The sequence below is a fragment of the Polyodon spathula genome, chromosome 16 (assembly GCF_017654505.1).
Source record: "Polyodon spathula isolate WHYD16114869_AA chromosome 16, ASM1765450v1, whole genome shotgun sequence".
Taxonomy (NCBI): domain Eukaryota; kingdom Metazoa; phylum Chordata; class Actinopteri; order Acipenseriformes; family Polyodontidae; genus Polyodon; species Polyodon spathula.
The window spans coordinates 14,615,750-14,634,876 of NC_054549.1; the positions used below are offsets into that span (position 1 = coordinate 14,615,750).

At 42.0% G+C, this 19,127-nt stretch overlaps 2 protein-coding genes across 3 annotated transcripts; both read right to left on the reverse strand.

The window, feature by feature from the left end:
* Nucleotides 1–1,099: 1,099 nt before the first annotated feature.
* LOC121328830 (protein DDI1 homolog 2-like) lies at nucleotides 1,100–11,107 on the reverse strand. 2 transcript variants are annotated; one of them, XM_041273920.1, is made up of 9 exons: nucleotides 10,808–11,107; nucleotides 9,261–9,387; nucleotides 8,647–8,922; nucleotides 8,076–8,202; nucleotides 7,390–7,517; nucleotides 7,108–7,236; nucleotides 6,780–6,883; nucleotides 5,873–6,062; nucleotides 1,100–3,774 (listed from the first exon to the last, which is right to left on the reverse strand). In XM_041273920.1, exons 1-9 carry the CDS (start codon nucleotides 10,943–10,945, stop codon nucleotides 1,880–1,882), a joined length of 3,114 nt encoding a protein of 1,037 aa, XP_041129854.1. In that variant the 5' UTR covers nucleotides 10,946–11,107; the 3' UTR covers nucleotides 1,100–1,879. The 2 variants fall into 2 exon arrangements, with proteins under 2 accessions (XP_041129854.1, XP_041129855.1); XM_041273921.1 differs by lacking the exon at nucleotides 1,100–3,774 and adding an exon at nucleotides 4,593–4,654.
* Nucleotides 11,108–11,861: 754 nt separating this feature from the next.
* LOC121329158 (dolichyl-diphosphooligosaccharide--protein glycosyltransferase 48 kDa subunit-like) lies at nucleotides 11,862–16,917 on the reverse strand. Its single transcript, XM_041274554.1, has 11 exons — nucleotides 16,658–16,917; nucleotides 16,167–16,277; nucleotides 15,568–15,654; nucleotides 15,331–15,434; nucleotides 14,952–15,046; nucleotides 14,438–14,531; nucleotides 14,087–14,235; nucleotides 13,863–14,010; nucleotides 13,533–13,653; nucleotides 13,201–13,307; nucleotides 11,862–12,565 (listed from the first exon to the last, which is right to left on the reverse strand). Exons 1-11 carry the CDS (start codon nucleotides 16,893–16,895, stop codon nucleotides 12,416–12,418), a joined length of 1,404 nt encoding a protein of 467 aa, XP_041130488.1. The 5' UTR covers nucleotides 16,896–16,917; the 3' UTR covers nucleotides 11,862–12,415.
* Nucleotides 16,918–19,127: the final 2,210 nt, after the last annotated feature.

Here is a 19,127-nt window from a genome sequence, read left to right on the forward strand (position 1 = left end):
AGGCATTAATTAACTGGAAAAATAAACCGACACATGTTCGTTTTGCACACAAAGACCTGAAAGGATTTTTTCATCTCTGGTGAGTTCAAGTCTTCTATTCATATACAATGTTTTAAAACTTCTTTTAGAATGATATTATGTGGCAACTCAAGCTTAGAACTGCCTTCCTGAACCCCAATCATGAAATAAAGCAGACATTAAATGAAGTGTGCTATCTTGAGATTTTACTAGGGGTGAAATTAACTATTTACTATTTTATCCTCAATTTTCCTTGTAGGGAGCCTTCAGCTGGGTATATTTATTATTGGACCCGTTCAAATAGCCGTATCCAATAAGTGGCACCTACCCAATTATGAGTTATTATTTCATGTACTGTTCAAAGAATGATTAAATAGACAGTGGTTGAGTAATTAAAATGTTTAACCCAAATAATAAAATTAAAAAAAAGAATACATCTGTGGCAGAGCTAAGCTCTGCCCTTTATAAATTGGCAGGGATGGGGTTAAATTTCCCTACCTGCCTGGGTTTATTGTGTTCAGGTGGCTGGGGTTGATTAGTTGATTAGCATAATTAATGATCAGTCAGATTAGTTGATTAGCATAATTAACAATCAATCAGCTCCCAGCCACCTGACATAAAAGGAGGCCTCTGCTTCCCATTAGGGAGGAGGGAGTTGAGGAAGCAGGTTGGTGTTTGTGGTTTTGTGAATTTTTCTAATTCCAGTGAAGGTATTGCCCAGCCTGGAAATCTTTATTTTTTTAAGTTTTGCTTTTTGTTTTATTATTTGTGTTTAAACGTCTTTATTTTCACCCTTGTGCCCCTTTTATTTTGTGTTTTTGTAATTAAAGTATTATTTTTTTGAACTGCAGTTTGTCTCTGGGCCTCTATCCACTCGCCAGCCTGTCGCAACATCCTTATAACAGATGTATTTAATCATTCAGGCTGCGGTGTTGACAATGTAAAGATATTTGTATCTAAAGGAGTGTGAAACTTGAAATCAATTTTGTTATAATCCCAGCACCAGCCACACAGAAGTTATCATAGGTGTTCTTTTTTTTTATGCTGACAAATGAAAAACACAAGATGGTTTAAAATATAAAAAAAAAACAATTTTATTTTGTCATGTATACAAGATCATAGCGAGGATTAAAATGGTCTGATTGACGAACCAATACCTTAAAAAGAAACTGAATGAAAGAAAAAAAAAAACACAAAGTTGGATCAAGCAATTTCGTGTAAAATGACACTAATCCTGATTTATAGGACAGATGAAGCCTGAGTTATAATGCTGAATGGACACGATACACAATGTGCAGCCCTTTGGAAAGCTGGGGTCGTAACATATGCTTTACATGCTCCTCCACTTCAATGGCAATCGTTATGTCTAGTGTCCAGATGGCACATTCTCTGTAAAGCCAGCTGTGATGTCAGAATCAAGTGTGTCGTCCCACTTCCTTGACATTTTCCAATCATTCAGTTTATATGGGAAGCATGACATCAATGTACACATGACTGTGAATTCCAGACTGAGAAACCCTAACAACTTGATCTAGGGTCCCTTCGGCCTTTCCCACATGAAAAACTGTAACAGATCCCTTCCCCTCCCTCTTAAATGCAACTGGCTAAACACACAATGAAGATGACCCAAGAAGAAAAATGTTAAATGGCAGCTAACACTTAAGATGCAAAAGAGTAAACTTCTGACCGGTCAAGAAGTGACAAGCTTCTGATGCATCTGAAGTTGCATTCATGTGTTATTTCTCAGGAGGGGTGGCTCTCTGCATGGTCAGTGTCTCATTTGGAAAAAGTTGGCTGTGATCCTTTGGGTTTAGGCTCACTGCAGCAGTGGGGTTGTCCCAGGGCACCCATTCTGGGTAGATTAAATGGGTACCACGATGCCCCGAGATAGCAAAACAAGGAGGGCCAGTTCAGCATTTCCATGGAATTGCTCCAGGGCCTTCACTGCTTCCTGCACTGTAAAGCCAGCATTTGTAATCCTCTCGATCTGGCCGGCCGGAAAGGAGGCTGTGGGCCCTGGGAGAGAAGAGCTGGTGGGAGGATGTCCAAAAGGACTCGCCTCCATGGTTGGAAGTGGAGCATCTTGGTGCCCTGGAGCTCTTGAGACTGGCAGACCGAAATCAGAGTTCAATGGCACTTCCACCTCAGCCTCCAGGTTTACCAGTACAGCAGCTCTTCCATCTGCAACTCCCCTTTCCTGCCTGCCCTCTGGTGGTATTCTATGAGCATGGCCTTCAGAAGGGGGCACTTCCTGTTCAGATCTTTCAGGCAGGATATCCAAGGTTGGGCCTGACGACGCACAGTCTGCCAGTGAACCCAATGCGTGAACATCCTTTTCTGGGACGTCCGTTTGTTGGCTTCTGTTTGAGGGATCCAGTTCTACCTCAGTAGGTGTTTCTGTAGAGAAGGGACAAGGGAATTCAGTGCCATCAGTTTTGGCAATCACTCCCTCTGTGTCAGCTGTCGCCTCACTTACTCGCTCTGTACTTCCTACGGAGCAGCTTGAGTCGGACACATTCATCCCCTCGGCGTCCTCCCTCTGCAAATCTGTTTTCATCTCTGATACGGGGGAGTGGGAGGCTTGGCGGTTGGCAACCAAAAGTTCATGAAGCTCCAGCAGGGCGGCCGCAAGAGATGGACCACTTTCCTCAGAAAACATGCTGCCCTCTGGCTGATTTCTCTCAGGTAAAGAAGTCGGTAGACTCTCCATTAAGTCTTGAGCATCAGCAGAGCTGTCCTCCACCAAATCACTGTTAGGTAGGGTCAAATTAGACAGACACTCCAGTGCATTTAATTCCGACCCAGAACCTTTGTGGTCAAGGTCGGGTTGCTCAGGGTAGGTCATCCCCAGCTCCATTTCTGTGTTTTCCAGCTGAGTTCCAGGGCTACTGGTACCTCTATTGATTTCTGTTTCTAGCTCTCCTGAAAGGGTCTCAGTTCTCTGCTCGTAGCTTGCAAAGTCCTCAGAAGAACCTTGGCAGTTCTTGGCAAGAGTTACTTCTCCCGCCCCAAACTTACATCCAAGGTCCATCCCTGACTGCTGAATTTTTGGATCTTTGTCATCAGAATCAATCCCTGCTTTTACAGTGGTTTGGTGTCGAGAGTCCACAGACACACAGCTCTGAAAATCAGGCTCATGTGGAAGGCTGACAGTGGACTCATTTGGCAGATCTGTTCCCAGGTCGCTGACAGGCATGTCCTGGGACTTGAGATCTGCAGGAAGTCCCCTAGCCAAGCCCGAGTGCTCTGGAGGTAAATGGTCAACATTTCGAGCCGGGGACTCGTTTTCACAGGAAGGGCTTTGTTCTGGAGGCCCAATGTCTAAGCCAAAGTCCTGCCCTGCGACACAGTCTGACGTGCCAGACGTTTGTTGATGAATAGCAGGAGGACTCAGCTTGTGAATCTGATCTTGGAAACTGTTCTGGCCTGTGTAGCTTGCTGTGTGCTTCTCTTTCAAGCCAGCATTAGGATCAGTGGCTGCACAGAGGTTTTCAGAGAGACCCTGAAATTGGGAGTCATCTGGGGAGGGTTGGCATTCCTTTGCTGTTGGACTGGAGCTCACGATCTGGGGCTGGGAGCTTACAGTGGATTTGTGGGAAGGCAAGGAGGCTGGGGCTGAAGCTGATCGATCGAGGACTTGGCTATTTGGCTGAAAGGCGGGGGGAGGGTATCCCGAGGGACAGTTGGGGAGAAGACAGGGGGGTCTGGATGGGAATGGAGGGGATTCTGGTGAGGTAGTTTTCCCATCTTCTTTTTCTGAAACAATAATAGTTTAAAAGAAGTTAAGTCAATGACTATCATAGGTGTTTTCAGATCAGCTCCCTGACTCATTAACTGGGAATATATACCGATGCATAATTAAGCTGTAACACTATATAAACTTTACAAAAATGCATCCTTATATTTTACTCCCTACTGAGCATCCATTTTGATTAGCATATCTATAACGTATGGAATTCATATTACTCTCTCTACTAGCCAAGAAAGTATTTTTTACAATACATAAGAAACGGAACGAACAAGGAGGAGGCCATTCGGCCCATATATGCTGGTCCGTTTCCTAGTAGCAGATTGATCTTGAAACTTTGTCAAGTTGGGTCTTAAAGGATCCCAGTGATTCAGCATCAACACAAGGAGGTAATCAATCACATGGCAGCACAACTTCATTAATAACACACACACACACAAAAAGACAAATGAAATTTCCATAGAAGCTGCCCTTGAAAGGCTGACACTAACAGGGTCATTTTCAAAACTATGTATGGTAGTAAATACACATTTTTTAAATGTGTACATCTGCTTTCTTTTTGTATTTGTAGTTAAAACTAATGTTCCAAGTAATTTGCACAATGTGTACTTTTTTTATTCAAGGAGTTATTAATAGAAATGTATTTACTTCAAGTTACCAAGTTTTAAAAAAATAACCCCTTATGTCAAGACTGATGGGCCGGAGGACTGCATGAAAATGAACGGCAGATATTGACATCCGACAGTGCAGGTTTACAAGCAAATCAAAATATGAATAATGCCAACAGTCTATAGCTACTTAAAACGGCATATAAAGCAACAAATACCTGCTTGGTGGGCCCTCTCCAGCTGTAGCACGCACACAACATGCATCAGTGTTTCTGATGTTCTGTTTGGATTAGGAAATAAAATTAAAACAAAAAAAAAAAAACACACACCAAAGCAAACTCTGTTAGCAGTCACAAGGCATGCAGCGTGTATTCACAGCGGGACCCAGCTCCAGGGCTTTAGGGTGGTTTTCAAGCTAGAAAGGGACTCAGTCTGCATACCTCCACATGTTTTCAGTTACTGTCTTTGTGTTTGCACAGTGCATCCTGGACCTAGTAACTGATTATTGCCACTATATTCAGGCACCAGCTGGCTGGTTCAAAAACATTTCTTTGCATACTTCAGGATTCGTACACACAGCATACTCCTATAGACCCCGATTAGCCCTAGTAGTATATGGTACCTATGTATGGTTGGCCATGGTGTTATTTTTAACAAATACTATGTAAATATTGGGATCCTTTAAGAATTAAAGCAGGTTTTGAAAGCTGTTGTCACATATGTGCTGAATAGCCATTTTAAGCAATGTAACCACAGGTTATAAGAGATTTGGGATTAAGTATGGCTGAGTTATACCAATGTGCATCCCTGATAGGGCAGACAGGATCCTGCTGTAAACTGAACACTACAAACTCAAGACTTGCATTGTAACGTGTGTGTATAATTAATATATATAATTAGCTAGCTACACCCATTCTGGCATAAGAGCTATAATGTAAAACAAGGGAGCGGTACAATGAAGGTAGAGTTGGGATAGTAAAAACAGAGCCCTCAATCCCACATCAGTTTGAGTCACTTTAGGTTTGAACAGGTTTTAGTATAAACACCTGAACATTAGGAGCCACACCATGCATTTTGCAGAGACCACATGCAACCAATACTAAGCATCCATTGTTCAAAATAAAATAAAAAAAAAAACTCTTCAAATCATTCTCTGTGCATTGCAGAGGTGAAAAAAAGTTATGTTCTCAAAAACAAACCACAGAGTGTTCCCTGAACACAGCAAGCAAATACCGAACAATGGAAACAAAGTATTATTGAAGTAAAACCTGGACTACCGCCATTCAAAAGGAAATGTAACACTGGCTACACTGATAAATCTTTGATTTTTTGCAGCGATGAGGTCTATCTCAAAAAGCTTGAACACTGGGCTAGCCATTTCTGATACTGATCACTTAGTTCATGACAACAAATGTTACATTTTCATAGCAGGGCCCCAGCAGCTCAAACTGCTGTGAAACGGAAGTTGTCAGCTGTGTCTTTGTTAGAGTGTTCCTACCAGACTCCTGGACGGATCTCTCCAGCGCTTCAGCCAGCTCCCGGTCAGCGATCTCGTCTGGCTGGGTGTCCTCTCTGCCTGGTCCATATGCCAGACGGGCACAATCTGGCAGCTCGGACTCGGGCAGAAAGCGGGTCTCTGAGCCTGTGGTGCCAATCAGCACAACGTTCTTCTTCAAGTCTATCGAACACTGCGGAGGAGCACACAGGGGCCAGGGCCACTTACAAAAGGGGGCCTTGTATTCATTGGTTATAACAGAGTTGTGAAACTGCACTAAGGCAGTGTATGAGAGTGGTTTGGGAGATATAGGGCTCTGGTCACACAGCTTTAACCCGTGTCATTTAAAAGAATGTCTTTTCAAAATTTGTTTTTAAGAGAAAAGTTTGATATTCATGAAACTGTTCTTTGCGGTTGTTAACAAAACCATCAATAAGCCCAGAACAATTTCAGGAATACGAAATTTGACTATTACAAAAGAAAACTTTCTTTAAATAACCCATGAGTTAAAGCTTTGTGAATGGCGCCCACAGGCTTTTCATCTGTGTACTACTACAGCACATTATGGTTCAGTGTAATGAAGGCACTATGTAGATGCAATAAAGCGAGTGTGACTTCTCCCAATATTCCCAGATTCTGATTCTCTCAATAAATTGTACTAAAGAACTAAATTTCATCACAATTGGTTCATTGGTTCTCTGTCTACCTGCAAAACTCAAATGTGAAATCACCAGCAGATCACACATCTTTTGTACTTTTTGAAGAAGTAAATAGATAAATGAAAGAGGATTATACATGTTATAAAAACAGAATGACTAAGGAAATACATTGGATTGAGGGCTGAACCAATGGCAGTAGTGTCTCTCCTTAAAACAGATGTCTTTTTGTTCAAACTTCGCTATTCCCTCACCTGATGGCGTTTCAGCATGTCAAGTCCCAGGAGCATATCCATGGGCTGGTCTTCCAGAATCGAGAAGGAACAGGGCAGGAAATCTCCCTCTATCTGAACCTGAGCTGAACCCAAACATCAAACATTAATGCAAAACAGACAGCTTCCATTTTAGAGGAAATGTGTTGTCAAACACTGTTATAGAAATCCAGGTGAGACGGTTCTACCAAGTATATTTGTTTGGTGACCCTACAGAACTACAAATCAGCCAAACGTATCAACTTCTAATGCAAATCGAAGTCACAATGTAGACAGACAAACAGACAGACAGAGATAGACACACACACACCTAGATGGACTCTGCCAATGATTTTCTGTGTGCCCACTCCCTTGGCGATCCCCGCCCATCGCCGGTCCACCAGACGCATGATGTTACACCGCTCAGCACACGCCTGGCTCATGATGGTCATCTGGGCACCTGCCAGGGGAGGAGAGATGACGACAAGCATTCAATAATTAATCCAGCATTTGCAGTTTGTTGTAAGTCTCACATTGAAAGTGTCACCACAGGTAGACCAAATATCCACAAAATCACCATGACTACATCTGTTGCTGTTAACAGTAAACCTACCCGAGTCCACAAAGGCTTTGACTGGGTGCCCGTTGACCTTGCAGTTGATGTAGAGCATCACGACCTGGCCAAAGCTCTCTGGGGCCTCTTCCATGGCAAAGGTCATGTTCTCTTCAATGTTGTGCTGCCTGAAGCAAACACGGTGGACAATTACCGACGAGACAAAAAACCCTAATACACAGTCTGAAGAGACAAGACAACGAGGAAGAAGTAGAAAGGTCCTAGGAAAATCCAATTTGGGAATAGAATCACTTGGGCATAGAGAATATCCTTGCCTATATGCAAAGGCACTGCCCCAGCAAGATCATATTTTAAGAGGTAAAGCGTGAAATCAACGGCTTCCTATAGATTTGTGTACGCTTAAAAATAAATCATAGCTGTCTATAAATCTGTCAATAACTATACCAAAACTATAAATAAAATACTATGCAATTCTATAGGTGACAACAACAACCTGGTGGATTTCTGTAGGTGAAGGGGTTGATGGAACAAAGTGCTATCCTCAAGGTGAAGTTGGGCAGAGCTACTGACTGTGTTAGTGTTTGGTCACAATCTTAATGCTGAATCTGCAATACTGGCAAGTGAGTAAGAGTTATACCCTGATACAGCTCACTGATGTCTTACTTTAAGTGTCTTAAGGAGAGTTCTGCCCTGTCTGACCCATGAGCTCTAAGGTCTCTCAGTACCTGATGTCCTCCTCTATCTTGGCTTGTGCCTCCAGGTCGAAGGGGTCTGCAGTCAGGAGTCGGATCCTCTCCTGCTCTCTGCGTGCTCTCTCTTGCTGCTGCTCCAGCAGCACCTTTGTGAACCTCTCTGTGGAGAAGGAAACAGGACAGACTTGAAAAGGGGAGGGGGACTGGGTCTACGTTCCACATAGCACACTCCACAATCTCCACATTGTCCCTGCACATAGCAAAAACATTGCCTTCCCTTGACCGTAGTTAAAAACTTCTTGTCCACCCCGCACACACTTACTTTTTAAAAAAAAAAAAAAAATCATATTTGTGCCCATTTTTCTTCTAATAAAAAAAGTATAAAAAAAAACTTATATACAACTCATTTTCAGGGATGTTCCAATTTAACAATATTTGGGGATTTTTACACACAGAACCCTTTCCCACCAGTGCTACCCAACACCATACTGGGGCATTGTTTGAGGGAAGACCTGGTCTGATTATAAAAGTACTCTCTCAAATGTACTCAGTAAAACACTAGCTATATTTAGACTTTTAAAAGCAGTGTTAGGCAGGAACACACCCAAATCTCCACTGAGTAGCGCCTCAGCCAGGGGCGGGTTCCTCTCCTTCAGCAGCGACAGCTCGTGAGGGTTGGCCAGCAGCATGTCTCTCAATAGCGCAGGGTCATCCAAACCCTGTTGAGAGGAGCTGGAACTAGGGTTCAGAGAGGGAGGTGGGGGAGGGAGGGGAGACTGCTCCTGCTGCTGCTGCTGTCGTTGACGCTGCCGTTGTGGTGATGGCTGTAGAGCAGAAGTCCCTGGCACACTGATTGAGCTGAAATCAATTCGAGGCAGGTCTATAAAACAAACACCACGAATCAATGACTATCAACAACACAGCAAAAAACTCAACAATATTATTTCATTCTCTTTAATAGTATGGATCCTTAACAGAGCTACAGCAACATTGGGATGAAAGATTACGAAGACTCCCATTGCATATCAGTTTGAGCCATTCCATGTTTTACTGGGAGCTTAGTCAGCCAGTTCACAGTAAAACCTGCTACAGTGTGACTGACTAAGCTTAAGTAGTCAAAACTGCTATGTAATGGGATTTTCTTTTGCATCCTTGCAATTAATCTTTCAGGGTCTGTTTTTATCTGTCTGTGTCCCAGAGAAGAAAAACACAGCATACTTGGAAACTGCGGCTGCGTGGGAGGCCGTCGCTCCTCCTGCCGCAGCACCACCACGTCACCATCCTTCAATCCGTATGATGCCAGAGCAAGCTGAGGGTTCGACAGGGGCTGCTCAGCCAAGGTGATCTAAAACCATGGGGATCAAACCATCAGATTCTGTATACAACAAGCACGTGCATCTCTGTGTACCCTTAAAAAGAAATCTCCTAGTTATCTACAGGAACTGAGAAACGTTTTTCTGTTTAGGCAGGATTAAGCAATATGACAGCAAGTAACCTCCCCTCCCATGTGAGAGGGGCGGCACCCAGCACTGCACGGACAGCAAGAGGCTAAACGACAGAAAACTGAAACCGACACCAAAACTAATTCAGGATAGAATTTGAAAAACAAAATGCCAACACCTTAAGACATAGTGGGGATTGAAAAATGTGAGGCCACTACAACCCTGCCAAGGGCTGGGTCTTGCAGCATCCAATCAATCTAAAAACAAATACTTCATACATTGGTTTATATTTTGCTCCAATATAATATATATATATATATATATATATATATATATATATATATATATATATATATAAGTCCTTGTAGGAAATGAGCTGCTTTAATTCCATTACAGTTATAAATTCAATGTTTAAAAAAATAATAATAATATATCTGACAGTAACCTCAACAATTACAGCCCTTGGGCCAAGTTTTGCATCCAGCTTACTGTACATCACAGTGCGGTGGGCTCATCTCTCGGGATTCATTTGACAGCATCAAAACGTGTTAAGATTGTCCCGCAGTGCAATGAATGAAAATAGACAGCCCTACATCAGAAATGGTTATTTTATTTGTATAGCGCGTGTCAGATTTATCGGGCTGCTTCTGTACAAAAGGAGTGTGGGGTGTGCTCGGGTACGAAACACAAACGCTTAGACTAATGAAAGGCCGCGCTTCCCATTCAAACATGCACTGGAAATAAAGTTAAATTTGCGATTCTCTCTCTCCCGTGTTATACATCCTGTCCAAAGAACTGGTTATTTTTCCATAACAATACAGTCATTTCCTCTATCTTGCTGTGTAGGCGGTGGTTCCATTGTCTAGTATTGCTCGTTAAACATCTCCACAGCCAAGCCAACTTTATTTATAAACAAATTTAAAATCGAATAATATCATACCGCAGGTTAACGCCAGCCCTTCTAGATAATATATAGCAACGGGGAGAGGGAGAGAGAAATAAATATCTATACACAGCGTGTACAAAAAAAAAAATAACTTGGGGGAAGAATAGATAGGTCTGTTGTGGTGTGGGAAGAGGGGGGTTAAAAATGTGGGTACATAACACATGTAAAACTTCATAATTGCAGTCCTGTTGCTGAACTGGATTTCAGGTACTAATTTTGACAACATTGCACTGCTATCGACTGATTGTTTAAAAACAAAACCGTGTTCCAAAATTCAAACATAATAATATTTCACTCCCTATGCTCCGCGTGTATACTGTATTGGTATATCTGGGGATATAGCTGCCCATCGTTGATGCGCTGTGTGTAAAATTCACCTGTATTTCCGAGGCTGGGATTCCCGACTCTAGTTCACACAGCGCCACGAAATCCCGAAGCTCTAGCTCCGCCGAAACCTCCAGGGAAAAGGTGATTTCCGAGCGGTCTCTACGCACACAGAACACCGTCACCAACATCGTGACACCGGGCAGATTCACAGACCCAACCGATCTGCCTTTGGAGCGAAAATAAATGAAGTTTTGTGTTTTGTTTTTCTTCTGCGGTTCTTCGTGACTCCCCCACTCAACACAACCTGCTCTACGGCAGCCGGAAAATACCTCCCCTCCCACGCCACACTGCCGCAAATGAAATGAAATGAAAACCCGGTTTCTGTAACCGGAAAGAGTTGTGACTGACGTGTATTCGGTGCGGCGGGGTATAACGTCATTTACGCGCTGTTGATGGCAAAGGTTTAATGGTCATTATTACACTATGTAACACAATTTTTGTTCCTGGATAGTAAGTGTTATTTCCCAATTGCTTATGCCTCAAAAGTATAGAAAATGGCAAAGCAAAAAAAAAAGCAAAGTTTGTGGGGAATAATAGCCATTTTCTATACTTTTGAGGCATAAGCAATTAGGAAATAACACTTACTACCCAGGAACCAAAAAAAAAAAAGAAAACATTTGTTACACGGTGTTTTCAGTCATTTTACTACGAGTTGACCGTTTGATTAGAAATTGAATTAAATTATAACGCATTTTAAAAACACTATTTCAATGAAAACATGATAAATCACTTGGCTGTAGCAAATCTGGGCAGGCTATTATTAATTTTAAGCTTCCACGTTTCATCCACCCCACTTTTTTTAAGTAACATTTATGCTGTCTGACAGGATCTTCCTTCCCTGTCGACTAAGTTCTTTTTTAAAAAATAAAGCAGTATAGATGTGCTCCTATACCCAACTTTGCTGGAATTTTCAGCTCTGTGCAAATAATACAAGTTCAAGGAATGTCAACATTTATTTGTTCTTATTTAAAATGGACAGGGGGAAAAAAAAAAAAGATGTGGGCTCATACAGTATTAAAAAAAATCAAAACAATTTACAAAAACTTTTCTTTAATCACAGCTGTCTTTTATTATTATCCTCATTTGTAAGTTATGAATTTCTCCAATTCCTCAATGTTATAAAAAAAAAAAATTAAACAAACTGCAGTGCTCATTATAAGCTGCTTCAGCTTTAACAAGCATTTCCCCATGCCAGGGAAAGAGGTCCACTTTTCAAACAGACCCTTTTACAAGGAATGCTTCCACCGACATAGAGCATAGGGAGAACCCTGAACTTAATATCCCACATTAACAGAATTTACACCTAAAACAATATTGATGATCGTAATTAATCCCAACCCTTCACAAAGAATTTAAGAGATCCTCCAAGAAAACACAAGTTGAAGCAGAAGCAGCCTGTATTTCTTGTTGAAAACAGCCCAGCTATGAAGTCAATTCCACCGCTCGTTGCAGAGAGAGCACGGTAGCGGCTAGCAAGTGCAAGGTTTTGCTGTTCCTCCCCATGACACTTACTAGCCACTACCGATTCCTCAGTGCAGCTGCGAGAGGGGATGGGAACCAGCACACCCACTGCCCCTCCAAATCTCTGCATCCAGGCACTACTCAGATTTCTCCTTCTCTTTCATGTGCAGGAAGACAATGCTGAAGATGAAGAGGCCGCCCATCATAGAGAAGACGCTGGCATAGTATGGAAAGGCTGAGGGGATGAAGCGCTCGTACTGGGTGTGCTGCAGGGGGCGCACTGACACCTGAAGGGAGAGTGAAGGCAATTAGAAAGACTGGAATATCACTTTTCATACTTACAAAAAGCTGCAGCATCCAACAAGTGAGTGGGTGATTATCACAGTCCTCTTAGTCTTAGCTGCAGGGACACAAGTTTTGCTCTTGCAATCTGCTTGTCACTTCGGTATTCTAGATGCACTCCCACTACCACCTAGTAAACAGTTATGAATGCACAAGCTCTAGTACAGCTCCAAACAAAGAAAAGCATACAAAAATGGAATTGCCTTTCATTTAATTTTGTTTTCGTATCATGGTAACATTTGACGGGAGGTACTAACAGTATTATATATGTCTATTGACTATTAATCGACTTATATATCAACCTTCTAAAAATATATATTGGAAGGTAAATATATTTAAAACCAGATGGGGCATTGCACCTTTTATATAGCACAAGAAAAAAAAAAAGAAAACCTTCTTCCAGTATACCCGAGAAAAGCTGTTGAAAATCAATAGGTCTTTAGTATTCTCCAATATCACCTGAAGAGAGTGCCACAGTAGACCAGTCTAAGAGTCACAACCCAGGTTAATTCATACAGCTACTGGGGCTCCTTCAGCACTTTAAGTGGTACAGACAAGACCAGTCCCATGTGCTGTTTACCTGTGTTGAGGAGTAGAGGTGAGTGTATCCCAGTCTGTTGTAATCCACTTTAAACTGGAAGACCCCATAGACATCGGGGAGCTTGAACTGTACACTGTACTTCCCACCTATGAAAACAAGGCAGACAATAGTAGGAACCTATGCATCTAACCAGGCAATAATCATCAGGAATTGAGAGTAATTAATAAATGATCTGTAATGTTCTCCACTTGCTAGTAATAATATTTTCACAGTGACTTAGGTTAATGGTCACAGTTCATACTTAGATTTTGAAAGCAGCCAGAATATAACCCTACTGAAAGAGAACCACAGCAATCAAAGCCATTTCCTACCTTTCTTCTTGAGGTAGGTCCTGACGAAAGGATCGATTCGGACAAACTCCAGCTGGATATCATCTCCATCAAAGGGGACCCATTTCCCTTCAGACAGCTTCTCAATCACAATGCTGTACTCCTGTAGAGAGATGGTAAAAGAAAGTATAGATAAGTTACACTGTTCTTACTGTTGTCATCTGTGTCTGACAGAACCCATACCCCTGGCTATAGAAGTGAGTGAAGGTAACTCATTCACGTTATCCACCGTCAAATTTACTTAGAGCCAACACAGTCGTTGCATTCCATTCAATATAATCTCCAATTTGTGTGCTGTAAAAAGGCACTCACCACAAGGTCGGTGATGGTGTAGGCACTGGGGGGTGTGGTCTCCCCGACAGGGTGGTGAGAGACAGCCCCCACTCGCAGCACTCCTTCCTCCTTGAACACCCAGCGCGACAGGGCCACTGCCAGCTCCAGGTTCCCATTCTGGGCGTGCCTGGAAATTCACAAAAGGTGGGTCATCTGCTCAGCAAATCCCGCAAAACCATACTGAAACAAAATTTGCAAAGTACCTCTCTGAGCCCGGCGTGGCCTTCTGCACAGCTGAGCTGAAGAAGGCATCACTGAAGAAATCCAGGGAGCCGCTGAAGACGACGCGGGCGTTGTTGCGTGCTTGAAGGCCAGCGATCAGGAGGTTGTTCTTTCCAACTGCATGAGGATACTGCAAAGTAGACAAAGTCCATCAGCGCTTTTTTTTTTTTTTTGCATGACATTTTCATTGGGTTTATTGTTACATCATCATACTCATCATTCTAAAGTAAAACCTGTACAACATCTCCTTATTTTACAACTACGGCGATATCCTCCTAAATAAAATATCACACGTTACTGCAAAGAAATGTTTAATCAAGTTTCGCAGTTACCTGTGTGATTGGTCGGTCAGGGAAGTAGGAGTATGCGGTTGATGAGCCAGTTAGGATATCCAATACAAGAGGGTTATCTGGGTCTGCCACCATGCTAAAGCAAAAAGGACACACATGGATGAGCTGTCAGCAGTCAGCCACATACACTTTTAAAACAGACTATAAAACACAAAATCAAATGACATTCTAGAAACCCGACTTATTCCTGAAGATGCCTTATTTATTAAACATTCGCTTGACGTGCAAGTCAACCACTGCAACCAGTATTTTCCTAAAAGACAAAATGTCTGGTTTCACTCCGATTACCAGTATTCTTGGACTGCTTTACCTAGGGCTATCAAACTAGCCAAATCTCTTTACAGGTTACAGATGTGTCTAATTATGTTTGTATTAAAGCCTAGAAAATCTCAAACTGCTAAGCTATGCTCTGTACTTTAGGTGCTTTGCATTGAAGCCATGCCTTTAGCAACAATGTCAGCATTTCAAAAAGCAACCCCAGCACACATGCACTCACCCAACCCCCTTGAACAGGATGGGTTTCCCGGTAGGTGGTCCAGTAATGGTGGGAGTCTTCATCAGGCTCTCTGGGTCCGCTACGATCAGGGTGTGCTGTGATGAGGAGAAAAGAAAAAATAATAGCATTTTAATATACTAATACGACAAATCAGCTGGCTCTGTTTATAAGGTTGTGGGCGTGAAACTAGAGATAAATTAGCTAGAAAATTAGGGTTAACAACCAGTTATTCCAATAACCCAGACTCTTCAAGAAAAGCTATGGTTCCACGTGTGGAATTCAGTTCCCTCTGGTTTCTGTGAAACTCTACCCGGAGCCCTGAAACGTACTGCTTTGTTTGTCGCCACATCTATGTTTTACTGTACACTCAGCCCCTCACCTCTCCGGGGTCAGAGATATCATAGTTGTGATGGTCAATGACGGCAGTTTTCTCTTCATCAAACTCAATCCCACACTCACTGCCCAGCTCCCTCAGAGGATCACCTATCAGGAAAAGAGAAGGAAACATCAGTCCCTGTTCACCTAGCCAACTCTGTAGGACCACATTCTAATACTTGTGATAGAGGCAATGCCCTTCTGATGCAGCATGAGGCACAGACTCATATATAGCACTTACCAATGTCTGAACTGGCAGCAACGAGGACATTTCCTCCTCCATCAATGAAGGCAGTGATGGTCTCCACATTTATGTTTCCACCAAAATCTGCAAGCACAAGAAAAGGTGTTAAAATTCCAGGTGACTTGTCAGGTTATCTCACTAATGGAAAGAAACTTAATCTTCAGTGCACATTTTATAACTGAGCTACTCTGTATTACCTCCCCGAATCCAGCCACCCATTGTCACATGCCAAGTTAAATGCACCCGAGACAACAGCTACAATTACATTTTACTACATATTATGCATGACTTTGGGGTAAAAATGATCAACATTTCTGTGGCTAGATCTGATACAACTTCAGCTGTATGCAGGTTATCCCAAAATCAACACTCCACCAAAAGAGGTGGAAACTCAACTGAGCAACACACCCATATATGCCTCTATGTCTAGGCAGGGAGTAAAGGTAAAATGAGAATGAGCAACCAAGCAACGTGCGCCACATTACCCACGCACAGAATCACCCAATTTCATCCTGCGTCTGTCAAACACAGCCTGACTGTCTACCAAGGGAGAATCCCAGCTGCAGGGCTGAGTGTTTGCTGAAGGGAATGCTTACCTTCAACAGATGGGGAAAAGATGATGAGGTGTTCATACAGGAACTGTCCATATTTAATAAGAGAGAGACCAGGATCATCAGCAGTCTTGAAGGAGAGATCAAACCCTCGGTCTGCAAAAGTTTTAAATAGTTCGTGACCAGTTTTTAATACTAACTGAACTATAAAGATGATGCACCCGGGGGGTAATCTGGACATTCAAATATAAAATATTCGTGATTTTCTTCATGGTTTCATAACAATACAACCGATTGTTGTATTATTTATTACTGTATCTGCACCTATTTGCGTTATAAAAAAACAGATCGATGTATTGACGTCTGTACACTGGTAGTCTGTTACATTAGACAGTAGTGATTCATTTGCTTGTTTGTTTGTTTTCCAGTATACATTACATTAGTTTTCAAAATGGATTTGAAATAAACAAATTCAATTTATTTTTGCACATTATATTTCTAAGTTTCCTCGAACGTTCCCTACAACGTTTCCTTACCGGCGAGGCTGCGGAAGAAGACTGAATGTGTGTCCTTAATGTTGACGTTGTCCAGCAGCACCAGAGTCCTGCCATCGGCGAGCGCTCCGTGCAACGTGGCCAGAACCAGGAGAAGGACGAGGTGGAAGTTTGCCCCTAGCTTGTGAAACCGGTGCCGAGCTCCACAGAACCTCCGGCCAGTGGAACCAGACTCTGCAGAACCGAGCCCGCCTCTCATGCACACTCCTGCAGCCGCCATCTTCGAAACGAGCGTACCGTCAGCAAAACCGGGTACCTTTCACCCTACAGCGCTTAGCCAATCAGAAGACGACAAACCACAGGGGCGGGATCTGTTCGTAGGAGACCAGGGACGACAGCATGCAGATCGTAAATACAGTGTGGCAAAGATAGTTTTATAGTGGTCTACACCCAGTGGTTTTTGTCGTTACTGAATGTGAAACTGAATACATTCTGTCTTTTTAATGATTCCACCCCGTTCAAAACATAGGTGAAGTTAATATAAAGACCATTTCCGCATTGGCCAATCAGAGAGCGACAGGTCCTCCAGAAGTTATAGCACTGTCACAAAATCGAGGCTAGTTTCAGACCTCCCATCAAGGAAAGAACCTCTGGAGTGGTTAGGACCGCAGTGGTTGGACATGATCTGATAGGAACCTTAGACTTAGGAACCTTAGACCCTTCTCAGAAGATCAATACTAATCTGTGCCACTCACTAGCAGCGTGCTAGTCGATTAAATTGTTGTATTGAAATAAAAGCATGATTTAAAAAAAAAAAGAATCAACGTAAACTAATTAGTAACAAAGACACAGTGTAATGCACTGAAACAGATATGTATAGCCTCCCTTCGGAATTAATGCAGTCAGCCCACGTGACCGACAGTACACGCAATAGTCGCAGTGATTTAGTTGCTAATGCAACCTTGCTTGAAAACATGACCTTTACTGTTAATAACAATGAATTAGTGCAAGTTCAGATTGTTCTCAATACACAGCCAGCCTATGCATGCTGGAGCATAGCGATGAAATTGGGTGTCACTGTTGGTGCAATCCTGCAGTTCCGCGGTATTAATGTACACGTTACTTACCAACATATTATGCATTGCAGTTTATTTTCTAGAATGTATATGTCATCGGAATATATAAATATTATATGAAGCAGAAGATTAAAACATTTGGTAAAAGAATGGTAAAGTAATGACTGCAGAATCATGTTTTACCACAAGGTGTCAGTCTAGACATAAAAATACTGTCGTGCAGTACTGTACTGTGTTCTGCCTATTCTGTCACATGTCAGTACTACACTTTAAACACCGAAAACATCTGATTTGCTTACTAAATTATAACAGAGCTCGAAGGTGTACTTTATAACCTTCAAAATACGTTTTCTTGTTTTTTGTTTGTTTGTTTGTTTTGCTGTTCCATTACACTTTTATGGCCCAGACCTTGCAGTCATTCTGTGAGGTACTTGTTGCAATTTCTGAAATACAGTGTCTTTTTTTTTTAATTCTTTTTTTTTTAATTATTTATTTATTATTTGTATATGTTTGCTGGATAAGTGCTGGAGCTGCTCCTCAGTTCTAGTTGTCTTCCATAGACACACGTAATGCAGGCTAGATCATCCATAGTTATATTAGTAAGTACTAGCGCCATCTAGTGCACAGCAGTGTATTACCAACAAAATAAAACAAGAAAAATGACTCTGTAGTATTTCTGTGGCAGTACAGCAGGCCGGCACTTACAGGGTTAATATAGAACTGCCATGGAGATGGTTCTTCCCACCACCCACAGCTTAGTCGCAACAGGGAGTGCCTGCATTTTCATCCTCCTGCCAAGTTATATTATGATATATGCTCTTTCTTCAGCCGCAGGTTAAATGCATGTACTTGTAGAGATAGTGAGCCTGCAGAAACTGGCATTAGAAATAGATAAAATCACTGAGGAATGGAAGGCATTAAAGGTTTGGTGCAATATATACAGCTGGTTTCACAGACCTAGATTAGTGCTCGTCTTTGACTCCCTAGTGTTATTTTAGGTAAGGTTATCCAAGATTAGCATAATCAGGGTCTGTTTCAATAACACAGGCAATTTATTAAACACCATAACTTTACTGAAATTGTTTTGTCTATTTATTTATTGCTTTTCGTTCTTGGATATTTGATGAAAGCTTGACATTTTTTTATTTTTACTGTGATCTCTTCTGTGACTGTCTCCATGGCTGTTGTTGTGATGTTTTTCTTTTCAACTCAGTTGCACCATATCAAGCCAAAAACAATATAGTATCATGTCATAGTGTTGCATGTGGATACAGCTGGAGGAATGATCTTTTATACTATAAAAGAAAATACAATAACATTTTCTATATCATCCATAACTTAAAAAAACTAAGAAGAGAAGCATTTCAGCCAGCGCCTACATCAATGTAAATCATACACTCAGACCCTGTAATCTAATCCTAATACCTTTTCTTTTC